Source organism: Alosa sapidissima, chromosome 22 (assembly GCF_018492685.1).
Source record: "Alosa sapidissima isolate fAloSap1 chromosome 22, fAloSap1.pri, whole genome shotgun sequence".
NCBI classification, from domain to species: domain Eukaryota; kingdom Metazoa; phylum Chordata; class Actinopteri; order Clupeiformes; family Clupeidae; genus Alosa; species Alosa sapidissima.
The window spans coordinates 29422986-29445761 of NC_055978.1; the positions used below are offsets into that span (position 1 = coordinate 29422986).

The 22776-nt window shown below is 38.1% G+C and overlaps 1 protein-coding gene across 4 annotated transcripts in view; it reads right to left on the minus strand.

The window, feature by feature from the left end:
• Nucleotides 1-4596: 4596 nt before the first annotated feature.
• The window catches only part of cacna2d1a (calcium channel, voltage-dependent, alpha 2/delta subunit 1a), a 58377-nt gene continuing 40197 nt past the window's right edge, over nt 4597-22776 (minus strand). For 2 of the 4 annotated variants that reach the window (XM_042078827.1, XM_042078830.1), the window contains exons 23-39: nt 22360-22383; nt 20975-21035; nt 20674-20771; nt 19352-19433; nt 19103-19168; nt 18838-19010; nt 18670-18741; nt 18387-18454; nt 17658-17705; nt 17484-17555; nt 16129-16281; nt 15702-15754; nt 15142-15197; nt 14573-14699; nt 12508-12620; nt 11311-11393; nt 4597-8519 (exon numbers count right to left, since the gene is read on the minus strand). In XM_042078827.1, coding sequence (XP_041934761.1) covers nt 8403-8519; nt 11311-11393; nt 12508-12620; nt 14573-14699; nt 15142-15197; nt 15702-15754; nt 16129-16281; nt 17484-17555; nt 17658-17705; nt 18387-18454; nt 18670-18741; nt 18838-19010; nt 19103-19168; nt 19352-19433; nt 20674-20771; nt 20975-21035; nt 22360-22383 — 1466 coding nt within the window. In that variant the 3' untranslated portion in view covers nt 4597-8402. The remainder of the gene's footprint in view (nt 8520-11310; nt 11394-12507; nt 12621-14572; nt 14700-15141; nt 15198-15701; nt 15755-16128; nt 16282-17483; nt 17556-17657; nt 17706-18386; nt 18455-18669; nt 18742-18837; nt 19011-19102; nt 19169-19351; nt 19434-20673; nt 20772-20974; nt 21036-22359; nt 22384-22776) is intronic. The other 2 variants (XM_042078828.1, XM_042078829.1) reach the window with 2 other exon arrangements.

The window sequence follows — 22776 nt, forward strand, 5'->3', positions numbered from 1 at the left end:
CTGTCTCACCTGCTGGTTGGCTTTTTCGCAGCCAACCCTGCAGTGATGTGCTGCCCTTTGCTGCCTCCCTGAATTGTCTCTCTCTCTCCTGAATCCGCCTCTTTTCAGTGGGCATCTTGGCTTCAAACAATAGCCTGCCCAAAATAGTGATAGGATTTAGGCATTTAACCATATTGAATACAATAATTAATGTGATTAATTACTTCCATCATTCATTCTACTTGCTAAAACAAAATGTGAGAAACTAACTATCAGCATACATGTAGGCTAGCTTTAGTTTGCCTAATGCAGGGGTGGACATGTAGGCTAGCTTTAGTTTGCCTAATGCAGGGGTGGACATGTGGGCTAGCTTTAGTTTGCCTAATGCAGGGGTGGGCAAACATTTTGGCTCAAGGGCCACATTGGGTTTTGAAAATTGGCCGGCGGGCCGCACAGTAGGCTAGTAGCATAATGTTCAAGTTAGTTCTGCTGCAAAGGAGATAATTAAGAGTAGGCCTATCATCTCTATTTAACATGATGTTTTGACATTGTAAACGTTCTCTAAGAGTGAAAAGCAGTTTGCGGTAAAGCTAACCAATGTCGAAGATTTGAATTAATTTCATAAAACTTGATGATGATCGTTCGTTTGTTATAGCCTACATCACAAACTCACTTATTCCGACAACGTGGTTTCGCGACAATCTCCTTGCGGTTATCAGAGGTCATATGGTTATCAGACAATGACCTTGAGGTTATCAGAGGTCATATGTGGTTTTGCAAATGAAAAAGTGAATTCAGCACCCCAATATTTACCAAACAAGGCCATTTGTTAACTTAATTCATCATTTTAGTACATTTCATTGCTTATGAAGCTGAGAAACTGGGTTCAGCTGGGACGCTTACAGCCCCAAAGTTCAATGACCTCTAGAGGTCATCAGAGGTCAAATAGAGCTTGTCATATTACAGATTTGAATTCAGCACACCCAAATTGACAAGGTAAGACTGGTTGCCAACTTTGTCTCAAAAATGCCTGAGGGTGTCACAATTCTGGATTTTGGCACCAGTCTACATGTAGTAGGCTACTTGAATCGCGCAAATGAAAGCGCACTTTAGGCTCTAGAGCTTTTTCTGTGAAACAACTGTGCAAGGTTTATTATTATGCCTTCTCATATTTTACACCAGTGTAAACAAATTGGGGCCATTTTGATGACATTGTCATGTGTGCTTTGGTCACAGCACACAATCTGACCACTTTTAATGGCCAGGGAACTTTCTAAGGAGTAAAGGTCCTAAGTGGGCCCAGGCTAAGGTCCAGTGGTCCTATTTTAGAGGCAGCTGCAGGGTTGCCTGGCACCTCATTAATTGCTAACTCACGCCATGTGTGGGGTAACATGCCTAAATAAATTATTTCTACCTGTGTAGACGTTTGCACCACAGTATGAATGCTGTGGTCTTGTGTAACATTATTAGCTCTGTAGAGCAGAGCAGAAATGGAGAAAATGAGCAAGACAGGTAGATCCCCAACAGGAACTAATTGATTTCCCGCTGCTCTGAAAAAATCCATCTCATGAATCTCACAAATCTCACTGGATGAAGGTTAGATTTAATTTATGGCAAATTATCTGGGATGTAATTTGACACCACTACCTACAAAGTATACACAGAATCACATATTTATTTTGGAAAAAAAGACATATGCTGTTCAAGTCTAAAGTCCCAATTCTTAACCCAATTCTTAACCCAATTCTTAGCCCAACATCTTGTCGGATTTCAGTTGCTGATATGCATATTTTTTGTGCCATGATGCAACCGATGTTACAGGGCTGGACTGCAGATGCTTGATAGTCTTTTGGGCCCCCGCCGTTGATTTTAAGGCAGCGCTGCCACCTTCGACTTCAAGGCACTTAACACTAACCCTAACCCTAATAGATAGATAGATAGATAGATAGATACTTTATTTGTCATTCTCACAACACGGGAGGATGAGGAGAATGAAATAAGAACGCGCGTCAGAGGGAGTTACACGTTTTGGGAGGAGCAACCCCAAAATCTGGGTGTTATACAACACTTGCGCGCATTCTGCCTCTGGCTCAAGCACCTTTTCAGCTATGCGCTCTCGAGGGCTGTATTAAGGTCGAGTGCCACTACAGGGTGAAATAGCATATTGCTCGATGTCGGCAGTAGGGCTAGTTCTAAATACAAAGAACGTTACAAATGAACATTACAGTATCAAATTTGTTGCATAATACAGTATGTTGATACGGCTTCATGTTTTTCCCCATTACAGTGTCACATGGTGGTTCGAATCTGTCCATTTCTTTCCAACTTGACAAAGTCATCCATACATTTGCACAGGCATATACATTTATATCAATCAATTTATCTATGCTAACGAAGCTGTACACTGACACCTGCAGTTTCAAATACAGTAGAGACTGACATAACAATACCAGCCTCCATTACAAACGAATCAAGAGACAGGAGAATATAAACTATGCTGCTCGACAATAGTGCAGACGTCTGTGCAAATGTGTGGATGACTTTGGTGAAGTTGGAAAGAAATTGACAGATGACTTCACGTCAAGTTAAAACTGAAGATGCATAGTCAGTAAGCTCCAATGTCCAAAGTGGGTGATTATAACAGGGTTTTCACTATTTAACAATGTAGCCTCATGAATAATGTTGGGAAATATGCCACCGTGTGACACTGTAATGGGGGGAAAAATGAAGCCGTATCAGCATATTAAGCACCAAATTTGATAATGTTAATTTGTAACGTTCTGTGTAGCCTACATGTATTTAGAACTAGGACTACTGCCGACATTGAGCAAAATGCTGTTTCACCTTGTAGTGGCGCTCGACCTTAACCTTTTAATCTTTATACATTTCTGTTTGTTTTTTTACTATTAATGCACATTTTAAATATCTAATTTATATTATGCAAATTATCTTTTTAATATATTATTTTCCTGCTTTTATTATTTTTCCTGTCAGCTCATTTGTAAAGCATTTGAAACTACCCATGTATATTCATTTTGTAACTTTTTCTGTCCACTCCTTTTCTTTCACACATTCACACATACAGTACAGGGAGAGGCACATCATGAAAATGAAGTTATTTGAATGGCACTGTCTGTGTTTGTGTGTGTCTATGTGTATGTATGTATCGGAAAAGAGAGCAAGGGAAAACTAGGGGTTTGCAATAAAACAGAGTCTTACACATTTCAATAGAAGCCCAAGTTATGAAACTCCAACTGATAAGTCATATTTGTTTTTTTTTATTCTTTATATATATTCTGTTCTTGCAGAAGATTCACACAGTTTCAGAATTATAAATATTGTTTTCTGTCTTGGAAGTAACAGCAACAATATATTCATTATATAAATGTATTCACATCTGATTTATATCAATCTGAACCCACAAAATTATGGATGGCAGCCTGTTACTTGTTTACCACTGAGAGACAGTTACAGGGTACTTCACATAAACCATGCCAGTCACAAGAGCAGAATATTGCATAACCCATACAAACCACACAATGAGGATGAACAGCATTAAAATACTTCTGATCACATTGTACATGTTTTTTTCCTGAGGTGACAACATTAGATTTTAGCACTTAAATAACCATCTACGTATATTGAATAGCTGTACTCTTGGAGCGATGCTTTTAACTATCGTTTCAGATCTTCTAATATTTAATGTTAAATATATTCAGTAAACATTATGTGGTAACTCACCTGATGTTTACTGCTCAACAGAAAGGCCATGGACCTGGACAGATTCTTTATACTCATCTTTAATGTTTCCCACAACAATCATGACACGCAGACACATACTTGCCAACTTTTTGCTACTTGTTGACCTCACAGACCATGCACAACAAAGAGGGAATATCAATGTTTGCATATTTAGTTTCAACTGTTTGATAATAGATTAAAACTATTTGATAAAAGATGTCCTATTACAAACAGAAATGAAGCTTCTTTTTAGACGTAGATGTAGAAGAAGGGGAAGGAAGAGACCATGACAGTTAAGAATGAAAATCTGGTTAGCATACTGTCTGCTTCAGATATGCGGTTTACAAGCAGAGAAATAAACCAATGAAAAAAAGGGATGAAAGTGAAGTTAGCTGAATGATCTACCAGTGGTTTTGGCTATTATGGCTGCTTTCCTCATATACTATTCAGTACCTCATTGTTAGTTTCAATATACCAAAACAAATGCTTCTGTTTATCTTAGTATTCCTCCTGGCAGTGTTAAATTTGTAGACAAAATAAAGAAAATAAGAGATGGCCAAGATATGACTATACCTACTGTAGAATGCATTTCCCCCAATAGTTCATATATCTGTAGACCTGTGTGCATACATGGGAAAAAGTATTGCCTGATATTTTTATTTGATACATGCAACAGATGTAATTAGGCCTACAGTGTGTCAATTCATTGACAGCTTGAATAAAAACAACAGGAAACTGTCTTTGATAAACACTGAAAGAGAGGACATGTTTGAGTGGCATTGTTTGACGTCTTCAATATACTATCTGGTAAGTCAATGACATTACTCAAATGGATGCTAAAATGTTTTAACCAGTGCAATATTCATTTAGCACATATGAGGCACATAATCATAATAGACTAATTATAATAATTGGTCTGTCTTCCAAAGGTTCTCAGTGGGAATTAGATGATTAGTACCTCAACAAAGATATTGCAACATGTGTATATTCATCAGTTCAGTGTAAATCACAAGGCACACTAAATGAAACATGTTTTAGACAGCTACAATACAATAAACAATATCAATATTGAAAAAAAAAATCTTGATACATGGGACAAAACATAAAACAATAAATATTGAACATATACTAATCCACATAGATATTTTTTATAGAACCTCCCAACCTTTGTATTTTTTAATTGTATGTCCATTTTAGCTTTTTAGGTCAACAGACATCAAAAATAAAAAAAACATTTACATGTTCCAAGCACAAACTTGTTGGGAGGAAGCTAACATTTTACCTATGAGTCATAGGCTATGACCTGCAATTCATTAACACATATGAATTAACATAATAACAAATGAAAATGTGACCCTTGGTATTGCCTAATTTATCACATTGAATGTCTGAACATGATGACAAAATGTGCAGACACAAATGTGATACTTTTCAATAAGTTTTTCATAAAATAAATGTATATATATTTTTTTAATAATAATAATAATAATAATAATGATAATAACAATACAGAGGGAAATTGTCTTAAATACATTATTCATCCGTCATAACATTTACAACAAAAATATGTTATGCTTTGTCCCATATCACTAGAATAACACACAAAGAAACATAAAAAGAAAAATATTATAGTCATTGTCAGTCAGTAGCCAGTAGTTATGTTCTCACTTTAAATGACAATTGATGTTATTTTCAGAAGATGATATCTGATATGAACAAAGTACCATATGGAACGCAGGTTAAACAACACACATTGTATCATCAGACTTCAAAGCAATAATGTTCAAATCTTACATTTGGCAATTAAATACATTAATAAATATACTAAAACAGGAAGAGCTGTATATATCAATGCACCTATTCCTTCATTTTGACAGACAGTTTTAAAAACAAACTTTCTTCAGTTCCACAGGCACACTACATGGAGCATGGGAGCATGGAGAGCATTCAAAGCATCAAAACATCAAGTTATAACTGTCTACAAGGCAGCATTATATCTCACATCAGCCATCTGAATGAAACTGATACAAATCTTTGACTCCAGTGCAGTTTTAAAGAAGTGATTAGAACTCTTGGTTGATATTATAATAGTATAATAATTATATATATAATAATTGTTTGACCTTCAATATGGTTTCAGCGTTTCATCTGGTGTAGCTGAAGGTTACGCTGGGAAAGGATGAGCAAAGAAATGGTTTCACTCGTCTAAATGGCATCAGAGGCAAAAGCAGCAGTGCTGAGCAGGCAGTGGACAGTTGGAGTAGGTGTGACTACACACTAGAAACAATGCTGTATGAGGCCGTAAGAGAACACAATCTGGCTACCACTAGCAATGTGAAGTGGCAATGTGATGCCGCAATAGTTTCTTCAATTGATCCCATCAAGGGATGCCTATAGTCGTGGTTACACTCTTCATGAATATTAATGTCATGGCAACATTGGGATTTCAATGATTTATATGGAAGTGTTCTTCTTCTGAGGCAGGACGATTATACAACATACATCTTTAATAATAATGCTTATATTAATTCAGTGGTGCTGAACGTTTGAAAATGTCTTATATTTGCTGGGCAAAGGCTGTCATTGACTACAGCTGGTAGCTTCTCTGTATAAGCACACACTGGGTGTACCAGTGTTAATGTCTACAGTCTTCCATTGACTGAAAGGCTGTTGTCCAAGAGAGAAGTCCCACCACAGTGTATAGAGGAAAGTATTACGATAAGAATGGCGCTAGTAGCATCATGCGCTGGGGCTGTTTTACCATCAGTGGAACTGGTGCATTAAGCAAAGTGGAGGGAATAATGAAATAGGAGGACTACCTTAGAATTCTTCAGTATAACGTGAGACCATCAACTAGACAGTTGAAATTGGCACTGAATTGGGTATTCTAAAAGGACAACGATTCTAAGCTCACACAAAATCTGGTTTTGGTAAACAGGCTGGTAATTGTATAAAATTGGCTTCCCAAAGTCCTGATCTCTACCTTATCAATAGTGTGTGGTCCAATATCCAACCAGCATCTGCCAAAAGATTCTTGCTAACTACTAAAAGCATCTGATCAATCTGAGGGACATTTATTAAATATTATAACCAAATATTATCTATGATCGATAATGTATACATGTGGATGGATATTATTGTTGATTTCAGAAAAAAAAACAATAAATAAAAACCTGGGTACTAAATTCAAGATTTTTGAAGATGTATGTTGTATAATGATTCTGCCCAAGCCTGGATCCGGCCAACTCTGACTCTACCAGACTCCCAACTCTTGCTCTTAGTTCATTTCTCACTGAGATTACAGTCTGGAAAACCTGTTGGTGTTAAGGTTTGCTCAGCCACCACAAGGGGTCGCTGTAGTAATGGTTGAGCTGGAAGGGATACAAACAATTAGTAGAAGCAACACCAGCAAACATCAAAGAAATGAAGCCGGAGCAAGAATAATGTTTAAATGTATGCATAAGAGGTAAGGACAGGGTTTGTGAAAAGGTTTATATTATCAGCATGCACTTAGTGGTCCAATGTTTTCAAAATGTACCCAAAGTCTAAACGCATTAAAATGCAACGGGCAGAAACAATCCCCCATGGAGAGTGTCCAGACTCTAATCACAGTGTAATTGGGTCTGGTGAAACCAGCCTGATCCTGCCCCAGAAAAAGGAACGGTTCAAAGAAATCACTGAAAATCCAATATTGCCATAGCTTTTATGTCCATAATGAGCATATGTAAACTGACCACAACTGCAGACAGTGGTACCCATAGACTCAATAGCATAGAGAGATACCAGAAATAGAGCACTGGAGGCCTGATAGGTTTCAGGTAAAGCTTCATTGATCAGGAAGTGAAAATATTTCACATTTTGTTTAACTACGTTAACCCAAGTCCCCTGTCATAACAGATAGTGGTGGGTGGAACATGAATATCTGATTGTCTATACACATGCTTGCATAGTGAACAAGACAGCCATGGCACAATATTAACTAAATGGAGGTGGGAATAATAGCTCAAATCAAGCCAAACTGGAGATGGATGGACATAAAAGGAGTAATTAAAATATTTGGCTAAAGGCAGGGGTTATGGGTGTGTCCTTCAGGAAAAGTGTTGCCTTGTTAGCTTCTGTTTTCAACACACTTCTTGTCCACAATTTATCAGGTTGTCCTCAGACTGGGAACTCACAGAATACCAAACTCATATATTTTTTCATGAGACTAATCATGTCAAACAAAAACAGGAAAATAAATGACCCTTTGTAAGAACTCTTATTCTTAAATGTCATGTACGTTTAAATGCAAAGGGCAGCCCTAGTTCTGATAGTGGTTATATATAAGAAAATGATAAGAGGTATATGGAACATCTTCCCCTTAAGGGTTAAAACGGCAGCTATCAGATCACAGTTCTGCAGTGACTATGCTTTCAGTATTTTTCACCAGCACAAAACATCTAACCAGCGACGGATTGATCCACTATCAGTCATCAAAAGGCATGGGCATTGGCAAGTATTCAGCCATTACTCAGAAAGTTACATTTTCGGTCAGTTTCCTTTGTATCCCTTCCTTTCAGCACTGCCATCAACCCCAACCATAGGTTTAAGTCAGCAAGAGAAATATTTGACAAATGGCAGGATGAAATATGTTATTTTGGTATAGTTGCTAAGGACATCATGTGAGCGTCACTGAGCAGTTGTCATGATACGCAGTATCCAGCGGCATTCCATAACCCAAGCAGAGCCAGCTGCAGCAGAACAAGGACCCACATAGAAGGACTCAAGCCAGACACTCCACCACAGTCTACATCTTGCTCCTGTTGTAACCAGCACACAGAGGACAATCATGATGCAGTACATGTAAATATGAAGTCAAGAGAACTTTGCTGTACAGCTGCAACTTATTTGCTTATAGATCATATTTATATGGAACTGTAAAATTCATCTGGTGTTCTGCATGTGCAATAACACAAAAACATAAATAGAAGTCCTGTATACACATCCTGATCTCATAAAGATCTTACAATTGCATTGTCAGTGTTTGTGTCCATTAATACTCCACAAGCAGCCAAAGAAGAGATTAGATCCTTCATGGTTAAACAGATAATGACATTCTTCAGTTCAAGGGAGGAAAATTAGAAAGCAGCAAAGCATAAGAGGAGTCTACAGGACTAGGAAGCGGAGAGATGACAGAAGAATGAAAAGTGTGGGATAGACAATAGAAAATGATAAATATGGAAAAGATGTAATGATAGTAGACGAGATGAGATCTTAGAAGTCAAAGGGAGAATACAAAAAGAGGAAGAGAAGAAGAGTCAAGGTGAGCCAGGGACTGACCCGAGAGAGGACATTAACAGCGGCAGCAGTAATATGAGAAGAGAAAAGGCCAGTGGACAGCCAGCGCTCGTCCTGCACCTGGCCTCATCCTATCAATAAACAGCAGGCAGCAATCCAGAAATAGACACACACACACACAGACAAAGACAGAGAAAGAATCATGCAGCAAAACACTGGACTGTCAGCAGTTATGTAACACATTACAAGTGAATGGAAAGAAAGATACAGAGCAAGTCAGTAATGTTAGAGAGGTACTGAGAGAAATGAGTAGCCTAACAGTATATCCAATTTGGAATGTACATTTATGCAAGAGTGACAGAAAAGATAAACACTGTCAGTGAGTAAAAGCCTAAAATGCACAGGCATGGAGACCCAGAGAGAGATCTGAGACAATAAGGGCTCTAGTTAGACTGTTGGCTTGAGAATCGCTGGCAGTAATGGTGGAATAGGTTGCAAACCATGAAAGTTATTTTCAAATCCCGACTAACCTTTCATCAAATATGTTTGACACCACTGGATTTTCTGTGCTAATGTTAAAGGACAATTCCGGCGCAAAATGAACCTGGTTAATAAAACGTGTACTGAGTTCAACCGTTCTCTGGGACATGTTTTCATGCTAATCGAATGTTCCAGTTTTATCGCAAACCGCTAATTAGCTTATAACGCTTGTCTTAAGGGCACAGAATAAAGTAAAAAGAAATCACTATTTCTATACCACTAACAAGGCTCAAAAATTCAGTCCAACCAGTCCAAAAACCAGTCCAACGTTGTGCAACGTGAGCGGAACTGTCACGTGACTTTTTCCAAGATGGCGCCCGCTTATTGTCTTTGCAAACGTAATAAACTGTCTGTACACTTACAAAGTTCACAATGCTTCGGTTTACATGTAGGGACCCTCATTATGTTACCGTCGAAGTGTGGTGCTAAGTGTGGAGAACGGTCAAACTCGGTACACATGTGCTATTAACCCCTAGGTTGATTTTGCGCCAGAATTGTCCTTTAATTACAAGCCAAAGCTAGCCTGACAAGCCAGACCCACATTAAAATGTAGGGTCTGGGCACTCACCGTTTGCAGTGCTCAGTCCGAGGGGCGGGATAATCAGTTGTCTTTCAAATTCCCTCTGCACGCAATAGGACAGCGGCAGCGCTATGAGTCCCATGCGTTTTCCACCAGCGGAGCTAGTTGGCTAGTTCAAACGTTTGCCAACTTAATAAAAGCTTATCTCGTGTCACACTGTTCGCCAACAGCAACATCCATCTTATTTGTTTTCAAGTAGCAGGGAATTCAAGCCAAACCGTTGCAACTCTACCATCAATCATTATGTTAAGCCCACCTAACGACTCTATACACGATTTCATTGGCCTGATTTAGTTTCGATTTCTGGAGCTCACAAGCCAACGGAGAGTTGCTAGACTAGCCCTGGCAGCAAATGTAATTTCTGGGGCGCGTCTAGATTTCTGGGCTAAGCCAAAGCTAGAATGGCACTCAGAAGAGTGTTTACCTCGTCCAAATGCCTTAGATCGTCTTTCAAGAAGGAAATGATTTCACTCCTGTCTGTTTACTGCAAGTGGGTTGTTAGCAATACACAAAATTATACAATGGGCCACGGAGGAACCCAACAAATTGCGGCCCAACGTGCAGCCTAACACCATGTCCTAACCAGACGCGATGCAAGCGAACATTTGCGATAAAATCTGTTTAATTCCATTGTTTTCAATTGGAGTGCCCTGACTGCAAGCGACGCGAGCAGCGCAATGCAACGTGACGTTTTGAGATGTCTGATGCCCTGTGTCTATTTTCTTTCTGACGATCGCGTTGTTCTGCTATTTTGAATGAGAAACGATGCATTAAAAGGGCATATTTAATGGAATCAGTGTAGACAGACATAGAAGATAGTCGCTCGCCCGGATCCTGTTAGGACATAGTCTAAGGGTCATATTCTCCCATTCTTGTGCAAGTCCTTTTTCCCGTTCCTCCAGTTACGCACTTTTCAGCTATGCACATTCTCCTCTAAGCACTCCAATCATGGACACAGTACGTACTTCAGAATTAAAGAGGCGTAATTTATTTAAAATAGAACCAGACTGGGTCTCAACCCAACTGTTAATGAGTTAGTTTTTAAATGTTCCATCACATGCAGTTTAGGGCCTCTTTTAAAAGATATTAGCATATTAGCAAATGCATGTATGATGCTGACAATGCTGGCTGTGTAAGACTACATTCAAGAAACCTAGAAAAACTTCTCTAGGAAAAGAAAGAGACAGACTTACACTTGAATTGTTGTCGAAGCATGCATCTGGACCTTTCCTGTAGCGTGGATTCAGGGCTAGTTCACAGGGATCTGGACCAGCGGCTATGGATATTTGCTCAAGAAATACACAAAAATGTAAAATAATTTGCACTAAAATGTTCTATATCTTAAGTTAGGTAAAACTAACCAAACCATGTTTGTTTGCTATCTTGTAAGGCTGTTGAAATGCCAAGCAGAGATTACAAGTGAGAAATTAACAAGAGCCACTTAACTGAAACTGGAAGTGGGATACTATTTATGGGGAGACCACACCTGACCCTTAAAGATCAATTCCGGCACAAAATGAGAGGTTAATAACATGTGTACCAAGTTCGACCATTCTCTAGGATGTTTTCATGCTAATCTAATGTGACCAATTTAATCGCAAACCGCTAATTAGCTTATAACTCCACTTTGTAAGTGTACAGAAAGTTTAATAAAAAAGATATAATTTAGAAAGACAGTACCGTTCACGTATACAGCCAATACAGGCGGGCGCCATCTTGGAAAAAGTCACGTGACAGTTCAGCTCACGTTGAATGACGTTGGACTGGTTGAATGCCGTGAAACGTGATCTGAACAGTCACAAAGATGTTACCGTTGAAGTGTGGTGCTGTTTTTAGCCTTGTTAGTGGTATAGAAATAGCTATTTCTTTTTACTTTACTCTGTGCCCCTAAGACTAACGTTATAAGCTAATTAGCGGTTTGCGATACAACTAGTCACATTCGATTAGCATGACAACATATACCAAAGAACGGTCGAACTCGGTACACATGTGTTATTAACCCCTAGGTTCATTTTGTGCCGGTATTGTCCTTTAAAGATGCTCTAAGCGATGTTGGGTTACGTCACTTCTGTTGACAAAACAAAACAGAAAGCTAGCTCGCTACTCCCCTTCCCTCCTGTGCATTTGAAACTCTCCTAAACGCGCATCTCGTCGGTGATTGGCTGGAACAGTTTGTTACGTTTCTATGGTCCAGGCTGGACCAGAAACTGTATTTTTCTATAGTGTATTCAGTGCACAGGTGATGTTTGCTGTATGTGACAAAAAATGTTTTAGCTTAGAAACTGCGTAACATCGCTTTGAGCACCTTAAACTATTCATGACAGTTATTTGTCTTACTGTAATTATAGACAATTATTTGAATAAACATAGTATATTTTGATGAAGGATACAGGGCTGCTTCCCTTGGATGAGAGGTTTTTGGTCACATGACATGCAGGCCAGCTTGGCCTCGGCAATAACAAATACAAGGTTGGTTCCAAAGAGTTTCTCTGCATAGAATTGCCTGTGAAATGGCAAATTATGTCACAATTTCATACTTACTTACATTAATATTTATATATTGAATATTTACTACTACTAAGAGCTATTTAATTGTACTCTGCAAAAAGTTATGGAATTTGTTGTTGTGATTTCTCTCATGCTTTTAAATACATTTAAAGACTTGTTAATGAATGGTATCGTGTGTGGCACAAAAATTTGGACCTGTTGGGCCATGCATGCTTAACAAGTCTACAGTGTCTATCAAAATGCTGTGTTGTACTGAATTTTATCTTTGAACTGAATGATTAAAGGGTTTCATATTGAGGCATATACTATTGTAACCTATACCAATTCCATGTATGAACTGTAATGCAGACTTACATGAGAAAAGGTAACCAACTTTATAAGAATTGGACCTGAATTCATGATGTGTGCCATTATATCTGCTTTTTGTTTCTGTTTATATTTTATTTTGTACTGTGGGGGAGGCACCCTTTTTATAGGCGATGTCTGTAACTTGTGGATTTTACGTAGCTAAAGATTTGTTTGTTAGAGTTTCCTCCTTTGAAAAGGCAACTTATACCATTGTTCGGGGCTTCGACTTTTACTTCTTCTTTACTTCACTTACAATTCTCTGCTTTCCTATCACCCCTTCTGTCCCAATCCAACATGTTCCTGACTCTTCTGTCCCAATCCAACATGTTCCTGACTCTTCTGTCCCCCTCCAACATGTTCCTGACTCTTCTGTCCCTATCCAACATGTTCCTGACTCTTCTGTCCCAATCCAACATGTTCCTGACTCTTCTGTCCCTATCCAACATGTTCCTGACTCTTCTGTCCCCCTCCAACATGTTCCTGACTCTTCTGTCCCCCTCCAACATGTTCCTGACTCTTCTCTTACTTTTCTTTACTCTTTCGTTTCACCTCATCTCATCCTAGTCGGCCCACCTGCAAGCGCTGTCCATAGAGCGGTCCCAGCGCACTTGCGCCAGAGCAGCCATCCCAAACCACTGGGTCCAGGAGATCTTATTCTCTTGTGTTTATATGGGACAAGGGTGATTCTGTGTTAGAAAGTTAGTGTTTGCAGCTCATCACAATTAAACCCATACTCGCGTCAACTTGTGCAACCTGTGTTCTTAGATGACCTCTAGGACCAAAACTATCTATTCTACGCGTAAGCCACATTGACAAAGCCTATCCATAAAATAGTTTAGCCTACACTATGGCAGGGTAGGTCGCGTAGCCGTATTTGTCAAGGGGTCCCTGCAACCTTAAAGCTTAAACAAAGGTTTTAGCCTGAAAAGTAAAGGAACACGATATGGAAAAATTGAACGTCCTGTTATTTCAGGGTTTGACTGCAGGGGGCAATACAATTGGCACAATTCAGATGAGTCTTTATGAAATGGTGAAGTTGTTTTGTTGATGTTACCCTGAAAATAAATCTCGAAGGCTACTTTAAAGCTGCAGTCGGCAAGTCTGGCAGATTGAGGGGACTTGTGTGTGTGTGTGTCTTGTGTGTCTTGTGAATGTTTACAACTCTCATGCCCCTCCCCCACTACCACCGAGCACCCTCTCATCGAGCTCGTACTCGTCAGTGTGTGTGCACCAGACTGTGATTGACAGTCAAATCTCACACAGCCCTGCGCTGATTAAGAAGAAACAGGATTTTTGCAAAACAAATAACAGGCTCTAGGTGGAGGTAGAAGCGTGTTTTTTTCCCTAAAACCAGCTGATTTATGTTGTTCTGTCGGAGGCACATAGTGTCAGTTTCAGTGAATATGATCAAAAAAATCTTGCCGACTGCATCTTTAATAGAATTATTTTCCAATGCTCTGACTCTTTGCCAATCCATTAGCTGGTGGAAGTGCACTGTGAGCTCCTTCAGACTAAAATATGTAGTTGTCAATTTCCTCAGTGAAACAAACTATTTATTGTTATTTGAATGCTGTTAGGATAAATAAATGCTAAGCTTACCTTGAGCATGTGTCACATTCCACGCTGCCATTAAACGATGTTTCATTGTTCTCAAAGAAGTATTGAGACTGCTCATTAATACAGCTTTCCTTAGACATTCCATCAGAGAGCTCTTCATCTGTGTCCACTATGAACAATACACAAGCACACATACACAGCAGCACTTAATTTGTGGAAACAGAGATACAGTTAATCATGAAACTGTTTAAAAATGAGAATCAAAGTCCTCCAACAGAAACCAATATGTTCAGTCTGCAAGGACACAGGCAAGAAACATTGAGAAAATGTTTTCTCGTAATCTCTTAATGGACTCAAAATGGACTCAAAACATACAATATAAATCGTTCCCAAAAGAAACATATTTCAATACCACAACAATCATGTTTGACATGTGGCTATGCTTGGAAAAACATGAGACAACAGAACATAAATCAAATAAACTGTGTGATGGTATGTGGCAAAATGAAATAGTTTCAAAGGACATGCTGGTCTTTGAAACCAAGTGTCTTTTAAGAGCATAATCACTCTGACACAGAACAAGGAAACGCACTCCTGCCCATGAATCTTACCTGCTTCTAAGAAACTCGGGAAAGTGAACGAAACAAACAGTTGCTGCATTATGGACCTTGGAAGCAAGAATAAACAGACACAGGATTAGACCGACATGGCAGCATTACAAAGAACTGCAAGAATCTCCAGCACAATAAATCAGCAACCATTTTTACAGTCAAAGAAGAAGTATTTCTTGTGTCAGCTTTTTTAACTACAAGCACACACCACACAAATGAGAAAGAGAGCAACAGAGAGAGAGAGAGAGAGAGAGAGAGAGAGAGAGAGAGAGAGTATTAAATCCTCTTGCATATTGATCAGGTAAAAAGTACATATACGCTAATATTTTCAATAGCCTGACAATGGCCTTCATTAAAGTGGGCAACTTTATACAGCCCTAAGAAGGCTAGAGTTCCATTAAGTCCATTCATCATTGTGAAATGTGATTAGCTCTTATCTGGAAATAATCATAAATAAGACTAGGAACCAATGGTCTAGCTATTCTAATAAAAAGACAAAAATACCTTTGGCTTGTTACACCATATTGTGTATTATCTACCAAAGTAGATGTGTAACTCACCAGGCTGCTGCTGACGCCCACCAACCAAGATGCAATATATCTGCTATGGTGGGCTGTGATAAAACAAAACTACATATCATTGGATGCTCCAAAGAACAAAAATAATCCTAAAAAAATAATAAAAAAAAAAAAAAAAAAAAAAAAAAAAACCTAAATCATCCAATTCAGTGGTAAACAACATGAATCAGGGGTTAAACACTCAGGAAAGGAAAGAAAGTCAGAGTTTTTATATAAAGCTGTGATTTTAAGAGATTAGGAAATAATCCAATCAAGCACTAACCTTTGAAAAAATGTAAATCTTAAATGTCTTAAATGTCAGTAGTCAGTTTTTACGTGTACAGGGCGATATATAGGCCTTCTGTAGAATATACTTATTTTTCTTCCTGTCTGTGTGTGTACACTCTCTATCTGTATTTGTATATCTCACCACATAAACAGAGCGCAAACCAGCAGCAGATTTGGTTTCTTTATGGGGTTCACATGTGGACTGGTAGTCATAGGTCTTATTGAAGGAGAACAGAGACGCATTTATCAGGTTCACCATCAGTGAGGGGTCAACAATTCCAAAGAACTGTCCAATCTGTAGGGAAAACACATACAGGCAAGCAGACATACGCATGCAAACACACACACACACACATACACACACGCACGCATGCACACACACACACACACACACACACACATTATTTAATAGTCTTGAACCACAGCATCTTCCTAAAAAATAGGCTTAACGTAAAACAATATTAGCTACTAATGTGGAAAAGAATTTCATATTCCATCTTCATCATCTAAGTTTATGAAATTTAGAAGTGGAATCTGTACTTCCTAATGATTTTCTGTTATATGTTATGATCCGCCAGAGCAACAATTGTTACCGTCAGTGTTACGCTAGCAACAAAGGAGCTAGGATTGTTAATGTCAATTTGATGGAGGAACAGTCAGACATTCTAACCAATCAAAGTGCTAACATTCGGGATGAACCGGTCTGGGGCAGGATGTTTGTTTTCGTTGTAACGAGATAGTTTTGTTTGAATGAATCAAATGATGGTGATCTGAGTACTGCATTAGGCTACGATTTGCAGCTGCCGCTTCGGTATTTTCCATGTGATCCCCACCTTAAAGTCAGATCAAAAGGAAAATACCACTGAAGTCTAAGATTCATAGTAAGTTAGAAAATTACTCAATGATCAACAGAGAAAGAGGGCCAATTTACTTAAGTAAAGACACTTAGGTAAATCAGGATTCTGATGATCTGTATTAGTCAAAGGGTAATCTTGAATCTTTGTTAATATATGAATACCCCTATTTTGACAGTGATATCCTCAGAGTCAGCCTATTCTGCCTGAGCGGGTTATTTATTTCAGGCCAATAACTCAACTGTCCATCCAAGAAATGCTACTGTAGACCAGTCACCCCTCTGCCAAACAAATGTCTCAAACACTATCTTAACCTACACTGCTCTGTACTGTTACAAATGTCTCACACACCATCTTAACCTACACTGCTCTGTACTGTTACAAATGTCTCACACACCATCTTAACCTACTGCTCTGTACTGTTACTGTCAGTGCTGTAACTTCCCATGCATGACATGGATTTGGTGGCTGTACAAGGTTGTTTTAAAAGCATGTACACATAGTATCATGCTACATGTGCAATTTCTGCCACAGAAGAAACGTCATTGCTCCAAAACTTTGGTCAAGAAGTGTCTGCTAAATGCAATGTAATGCAATGTAAAATGTGGGAGTTGCAAATGGGTTTCTGGTAAGAGGCATCCACCTGTCTGATGTAATCATCACGATTGGCCATGATCAGGAAACCACCATCATCCAGGAGGACACAGTCCACATACTGAAATTGAAAAAAAAAACATTAAATATGAAGTGACAAGCCTGGATATTTGAAATGGAAAAATGGTAAAATGCTTAAAAACAACAACAAAACAAAGCCAACCTCATCGTTTCTTTGACAGCCACAGATTTCATCCTTGCAGATTGAAGGCTAAGGCACAGATATATAACTCAGCGTCACAATTCAGTCCAGAGATTAATAATTACCATATTTTCCGGACTATAAGTCGCACCAGTCAAAAAATGTGTCACGAAGAGGAAAAAACCATATATATAAATATATATATATGTTGCACCTGAGTCGCAGGACCAGCCAAACTATGAAAGAAAGTGTGACTTATAGTCCGGAAAATACGGTAATATTACATATTAACCCTTAAAGGTGTAGGTTTTTGAACATTCTAAGTTCCGCAACAATTGAAGGTTCTAAAATTCTATGTTGAATTCAATGAACCCAGATATTCTTTAGAATGTTCATTTCTCAACATTCCCGTCACACGGTACTCCTTTAAGGGTTAATAATATATAATAATAATAATAATATATAATACGTAAGGGATAACGGTAATAATATATAATACGTAAGGGATAACGGTAATATTGCATATTAATAATATATAATACGTAAGGGATAACGGTAATATTGCATATTAATAATATATAATAATATATAATAATAATAATAATAATAATAATAATAATATATAATACGTAAGGGATAACGGCCGCTGAGGTGTCCTGTTATACGGAATTAATGGACGAGGGGCGAGAGGCAAATAAATCCCTGAGGCGCAGCCCCTACTAACTACTGTTCTGCCCACACTGTTCTTACATTGGTCTTCACTGTCGCATTTATGAAATTCTCCATCCAGGTCTCAACATCAAGCTTCACGCCTACCACTGTGAAAAAAGAGAAAAGGTGTGATTGCCATGTGTCATGGAGACACAATTTAAATAACAAGTCCATAAGTTATTATTTAAAAGCCTAAATGTTGGATTATTTTCATGAACTAATATAATAAGACTAATAACTAATATACAATATGCATAAGTAAAAATGAAATGTAGCACAACTAATTTTAATTCTGAATGATAACATGGTAGCTCTGAATTACCAGCAGGTTTGAGCTTGGCACCATTAATGTTGAGGTCCACACCCCTGCTCACTAGAATTGAATCAACTGTGTCTATAATAAAGAAGATCAGTCATGATAATTAGTAAAAACACAGTCCCTATACTGTACATGCATCAAGTATTAAACAGGAATGGCGACAAGACCTACCATTGTAGCGGGGGTTGTAGACTGGTGGTGTAAATATGTATAGGTCGTTGTCCAAGCTCCTTTTGTAGAAGCTTGACTCATATGCATCATACATATTGTATGTCTTAAATGCTTCATAAGGGTCATGTGTCTCATATGCCTCATAAGTACTCTCTGACCAATCAAGACCAGCACTGTGGGAAAGACCACACACAGTACACAAAAATAACAAAGGTGTCTACACTAAAATGTCAACTTCATGTTTACACATTTAGCAGTCACACACCTGCTTGGGTAAACTCTTGTGATGCCTCCATCTGTAGCCACGAAGCGAGCAGACACCCCCTCACTCCTGTGCAATGCAAAAGTATTATAGATTAAATATCAAGGAAGACTTACCTTGTCATAACTGGTTAATTCAATATTTGTTATTTGGCCACACTCATTATCACTATACTAAGCTTACAAAGGCTAGTACAGAACAAGAGGGTGAACAGGTTGCTAAAAACAAGATTGTTCAAAGGACAGCACTCACAGTGTTTGTTCTGACCACTTCCTCACCAGCTCTGATGTGATACCAGCATCCAGCAGAAGTTTATTCACCAGAGCACTGTTGCCTAAACCATATGATCCATTCATCAGAACAAGCACCTGTATGTCTCAATCCAAAGACTTCATCTGTTATAGATATTTGCAGACATCTGTATGTATAACAATGTTACTATAACATACCATATAGAATCAAGCTTCAGTTGAGTGATTCATCACAAAATCAATCACATCTCTGTCGCTCTCATTAACAAAAAATATTTTAAACAAGATCAATGAGTTGACTCCAGACTCCTATCTCAAATTCTATCTCCTATCTCCCACCTAATTGTTATGTGCTTACATTTGACATTTGAGTTCACACTTCACCTTCCCTCTATGAAAATCTTGGAGGTCTGCTCATATCTTAAATCTCCTCATCTTAAATCTCAGATTTTATTATTGCATTATTTGCGTCATGTAACTGAAATAATAAAAAAAAAACATAATTCTAAAGAACAACAACAACAACCATGGTCTGTTGTAAGACCTCAGAATATTTCCATATTTAGTAAATGATCATAAATGTGAAACTACACATTCATTATTCAGTGGGAGATCAATTAACACAATGACTAAATTAAGAGCAAGGCAAGGTAACAGCCAGATTCATTCCTGTAGCTACTAAACATGACTGTATTGTTCGAAAGTGTGCAACAATGACTGTTGATCAAAGACTTATGTTCCTTTACACCCTATATCCTCACAGTACATAAAATATTGTGTCGACAATTGTGTACATAAAATATTGTGCCGATATCCACCGACTTGGTAACCCCCTTGGCGCGCCACAACCACACCATCCACCTCTAAATCTCTATGAAAAATTCCATGTAGTCCGACTGAAACACAATTATCAAAGAGATGATTGTGTGAATCATGACTTTCAGCATGCTTCATAGCGAATATATTCTTCACATTGAATAAAAGGCATGTTCATAGACACATGCACATTTTGAAATACCAATTGTCTGGAGTTGTGCGTGACCTATTTTGTACCCTTGCAGTCCTATACCGGACTTGAACTTACAGCATTGTTCTTGGGAAGTGGGTGAGCTAGCAAAGACACCAAAACCAATGGATTCTAGAGAGGAAGAGAGGAAGCTCGGTCCAACACTTCCTCACAACAACCAGCATCTTTTTACCACTGCTACAAACCAATCAAACCTTGCACACCTTTGCACCATTCTTTAAGATATCAGTCAGGATGATAACACTGATGAAATACACACAAAAGCTGTGTTGGCACAGTGGGCATTATATACGTACAGAGAGGGTGGTTGGGTGTGTTCCTGTCAATATACTTATTGAAGTTGATCAGGAACTCTGTGTTATTGTTTGAGGGCTTCAAGTCTGTGCAGTACTCCCTAAGAGTCCAATCATAACAAATAATATTTAACTCAATACAATTTAACACAATTCTGGTTCATTTTACACTAATGCAATGATCAAAACCTTCTGAAAAATTTAAGTAAAGAAAACATTTAAGAAACATTTAAGAAAAAAAAGTAATAAAATGTAAATATAAATTCTGTGCAATTTTAATTCAGCGCACAAACATTGAACTTACCTTTGTGCAATGAATGTGAATCCATATTCACTGAACTTTTCCACCTGCAACGTCTCAGAAACTAGTCAGAAAATTAAAAGATGTTCCCTTAATGTCTTATTCAAGTAGAATATTCATGAATATTAACGTTTTTAATTTACTTATACCCAAACATACCTAATTACCACTACTTCTATACAATTACTAGTTGTACTATTTACAAGCATTAAATGGCTATAATGACGAAGTAATGTTGGATGTTAACAAGATCTGTTAAGAGTGGCTTCCCTTCTAAAATCTTCTCACAATCTTCTACTACAGTATGTTCTGTTTGACTGTTTGAATCCAAGAAATTGGATTGGATTCGAAATGTTAATATCAATCGTATCATGCCCTGGCAAGATCTCCTGACACACACTATGCCCACAAGATGCCCTGACACACAGTATACAAAGCACACCATTTCTCTCTATCATGCATGTATTTACACTATAAACACGAACACACACACACACACACACACACACACACACACACAGTGCAACAAGCACTGTCATTGAGCTTCTTGCAGCAGTAACTGTGTAGTCAGAATAGCCGGGTATATTCTTTTACCCAAAACATAAATGGGTTGGAAAATTAGTGGATGAGGCAATGATGTCATTCTTTAGTGCCACTGGGAACATTTTTAATGGCACCCCTCTTCAATCCTCTCTAAAATGACATTAGGTGAACATGTGGCTTGTCCTAGCATGCTTTTGCTTTTTAGATAGATAGATAGATAGATAGATAGATAGATAGATACTTTATTGATCCCCAAGGGGAAATTCAAGATTTTTATTTTATTATTTATTTTATTGTGGGGCAGAAAAGTCATGTTTTCCTGCACCTTCATATACTAAAGCAACTATATTTGACTATATTTGACTATAAGCTTGTTTATACAACACTGAGATCAGAATAAATGAAGAAATCTAATTTGCAAAAACTAAAAAAAAAAACTAAAAAAAAACACACACATACACACACACACACACACGGGTAGACAAAATACCCAACAAAAATGTCAAATACAAACTAACAAAACCTGTGTATTAATAAACTAATGACAAGGTGGAGCTAACTGTCGGTCATTATCAATTCTTTGGGTACTGCTGTTAGGGTATTTCTGAGGTATATGTAACCTTCTTCGCACTTAAGAATTCCCCTTATGATTAAATAATATATTTGATATCTAATAATTGTGTAGTTGAACATTTGAATTCATCCTCATGTTTTGAACCCATTCACTAAAGCGTATGTTTTCCCCTGTTCTCATCCTGTATTGTATCTGAACAGTCAGGTGCATCTGTAGTAACAGAGCAGAATAACTATGAAAGAGGAAGTAAGCCGTGAAGGAAAATACTTGCCCATGTCTACTGAGGGAGTCCATGCTGACAATGAACAAACAAGGGGGAAGAGGAGTGGGATAAAAGGGGGAAGAGGAGTGGGATAAAAGGGGGAAGAGGAGTGGGATAAAAGGGGGAAGAGGAGTGGGATAAAAGAAGGAGAAAGGAGGAGAACAAGGGAGGAGGGTTCATCATAGGAGAAGAAAACATGATTTACACAATATTTTATTCAGTCCAAAGAGTCATGAATAAGAATATTGTATGCACAACATGATGTTAGGGGTTTCAATCACTTTAGACCAGATGATGCTATGTCTATGGAGAAAGAAAGCTTTGGGGTTTGGTGGTTCTAAGTAAGGAGCACACATCAGGGAAACAAGCAATGTCCTCACAATATCTGTCATAACCCTTCTAACAGATTTCTTAAGAAAGCAAGAA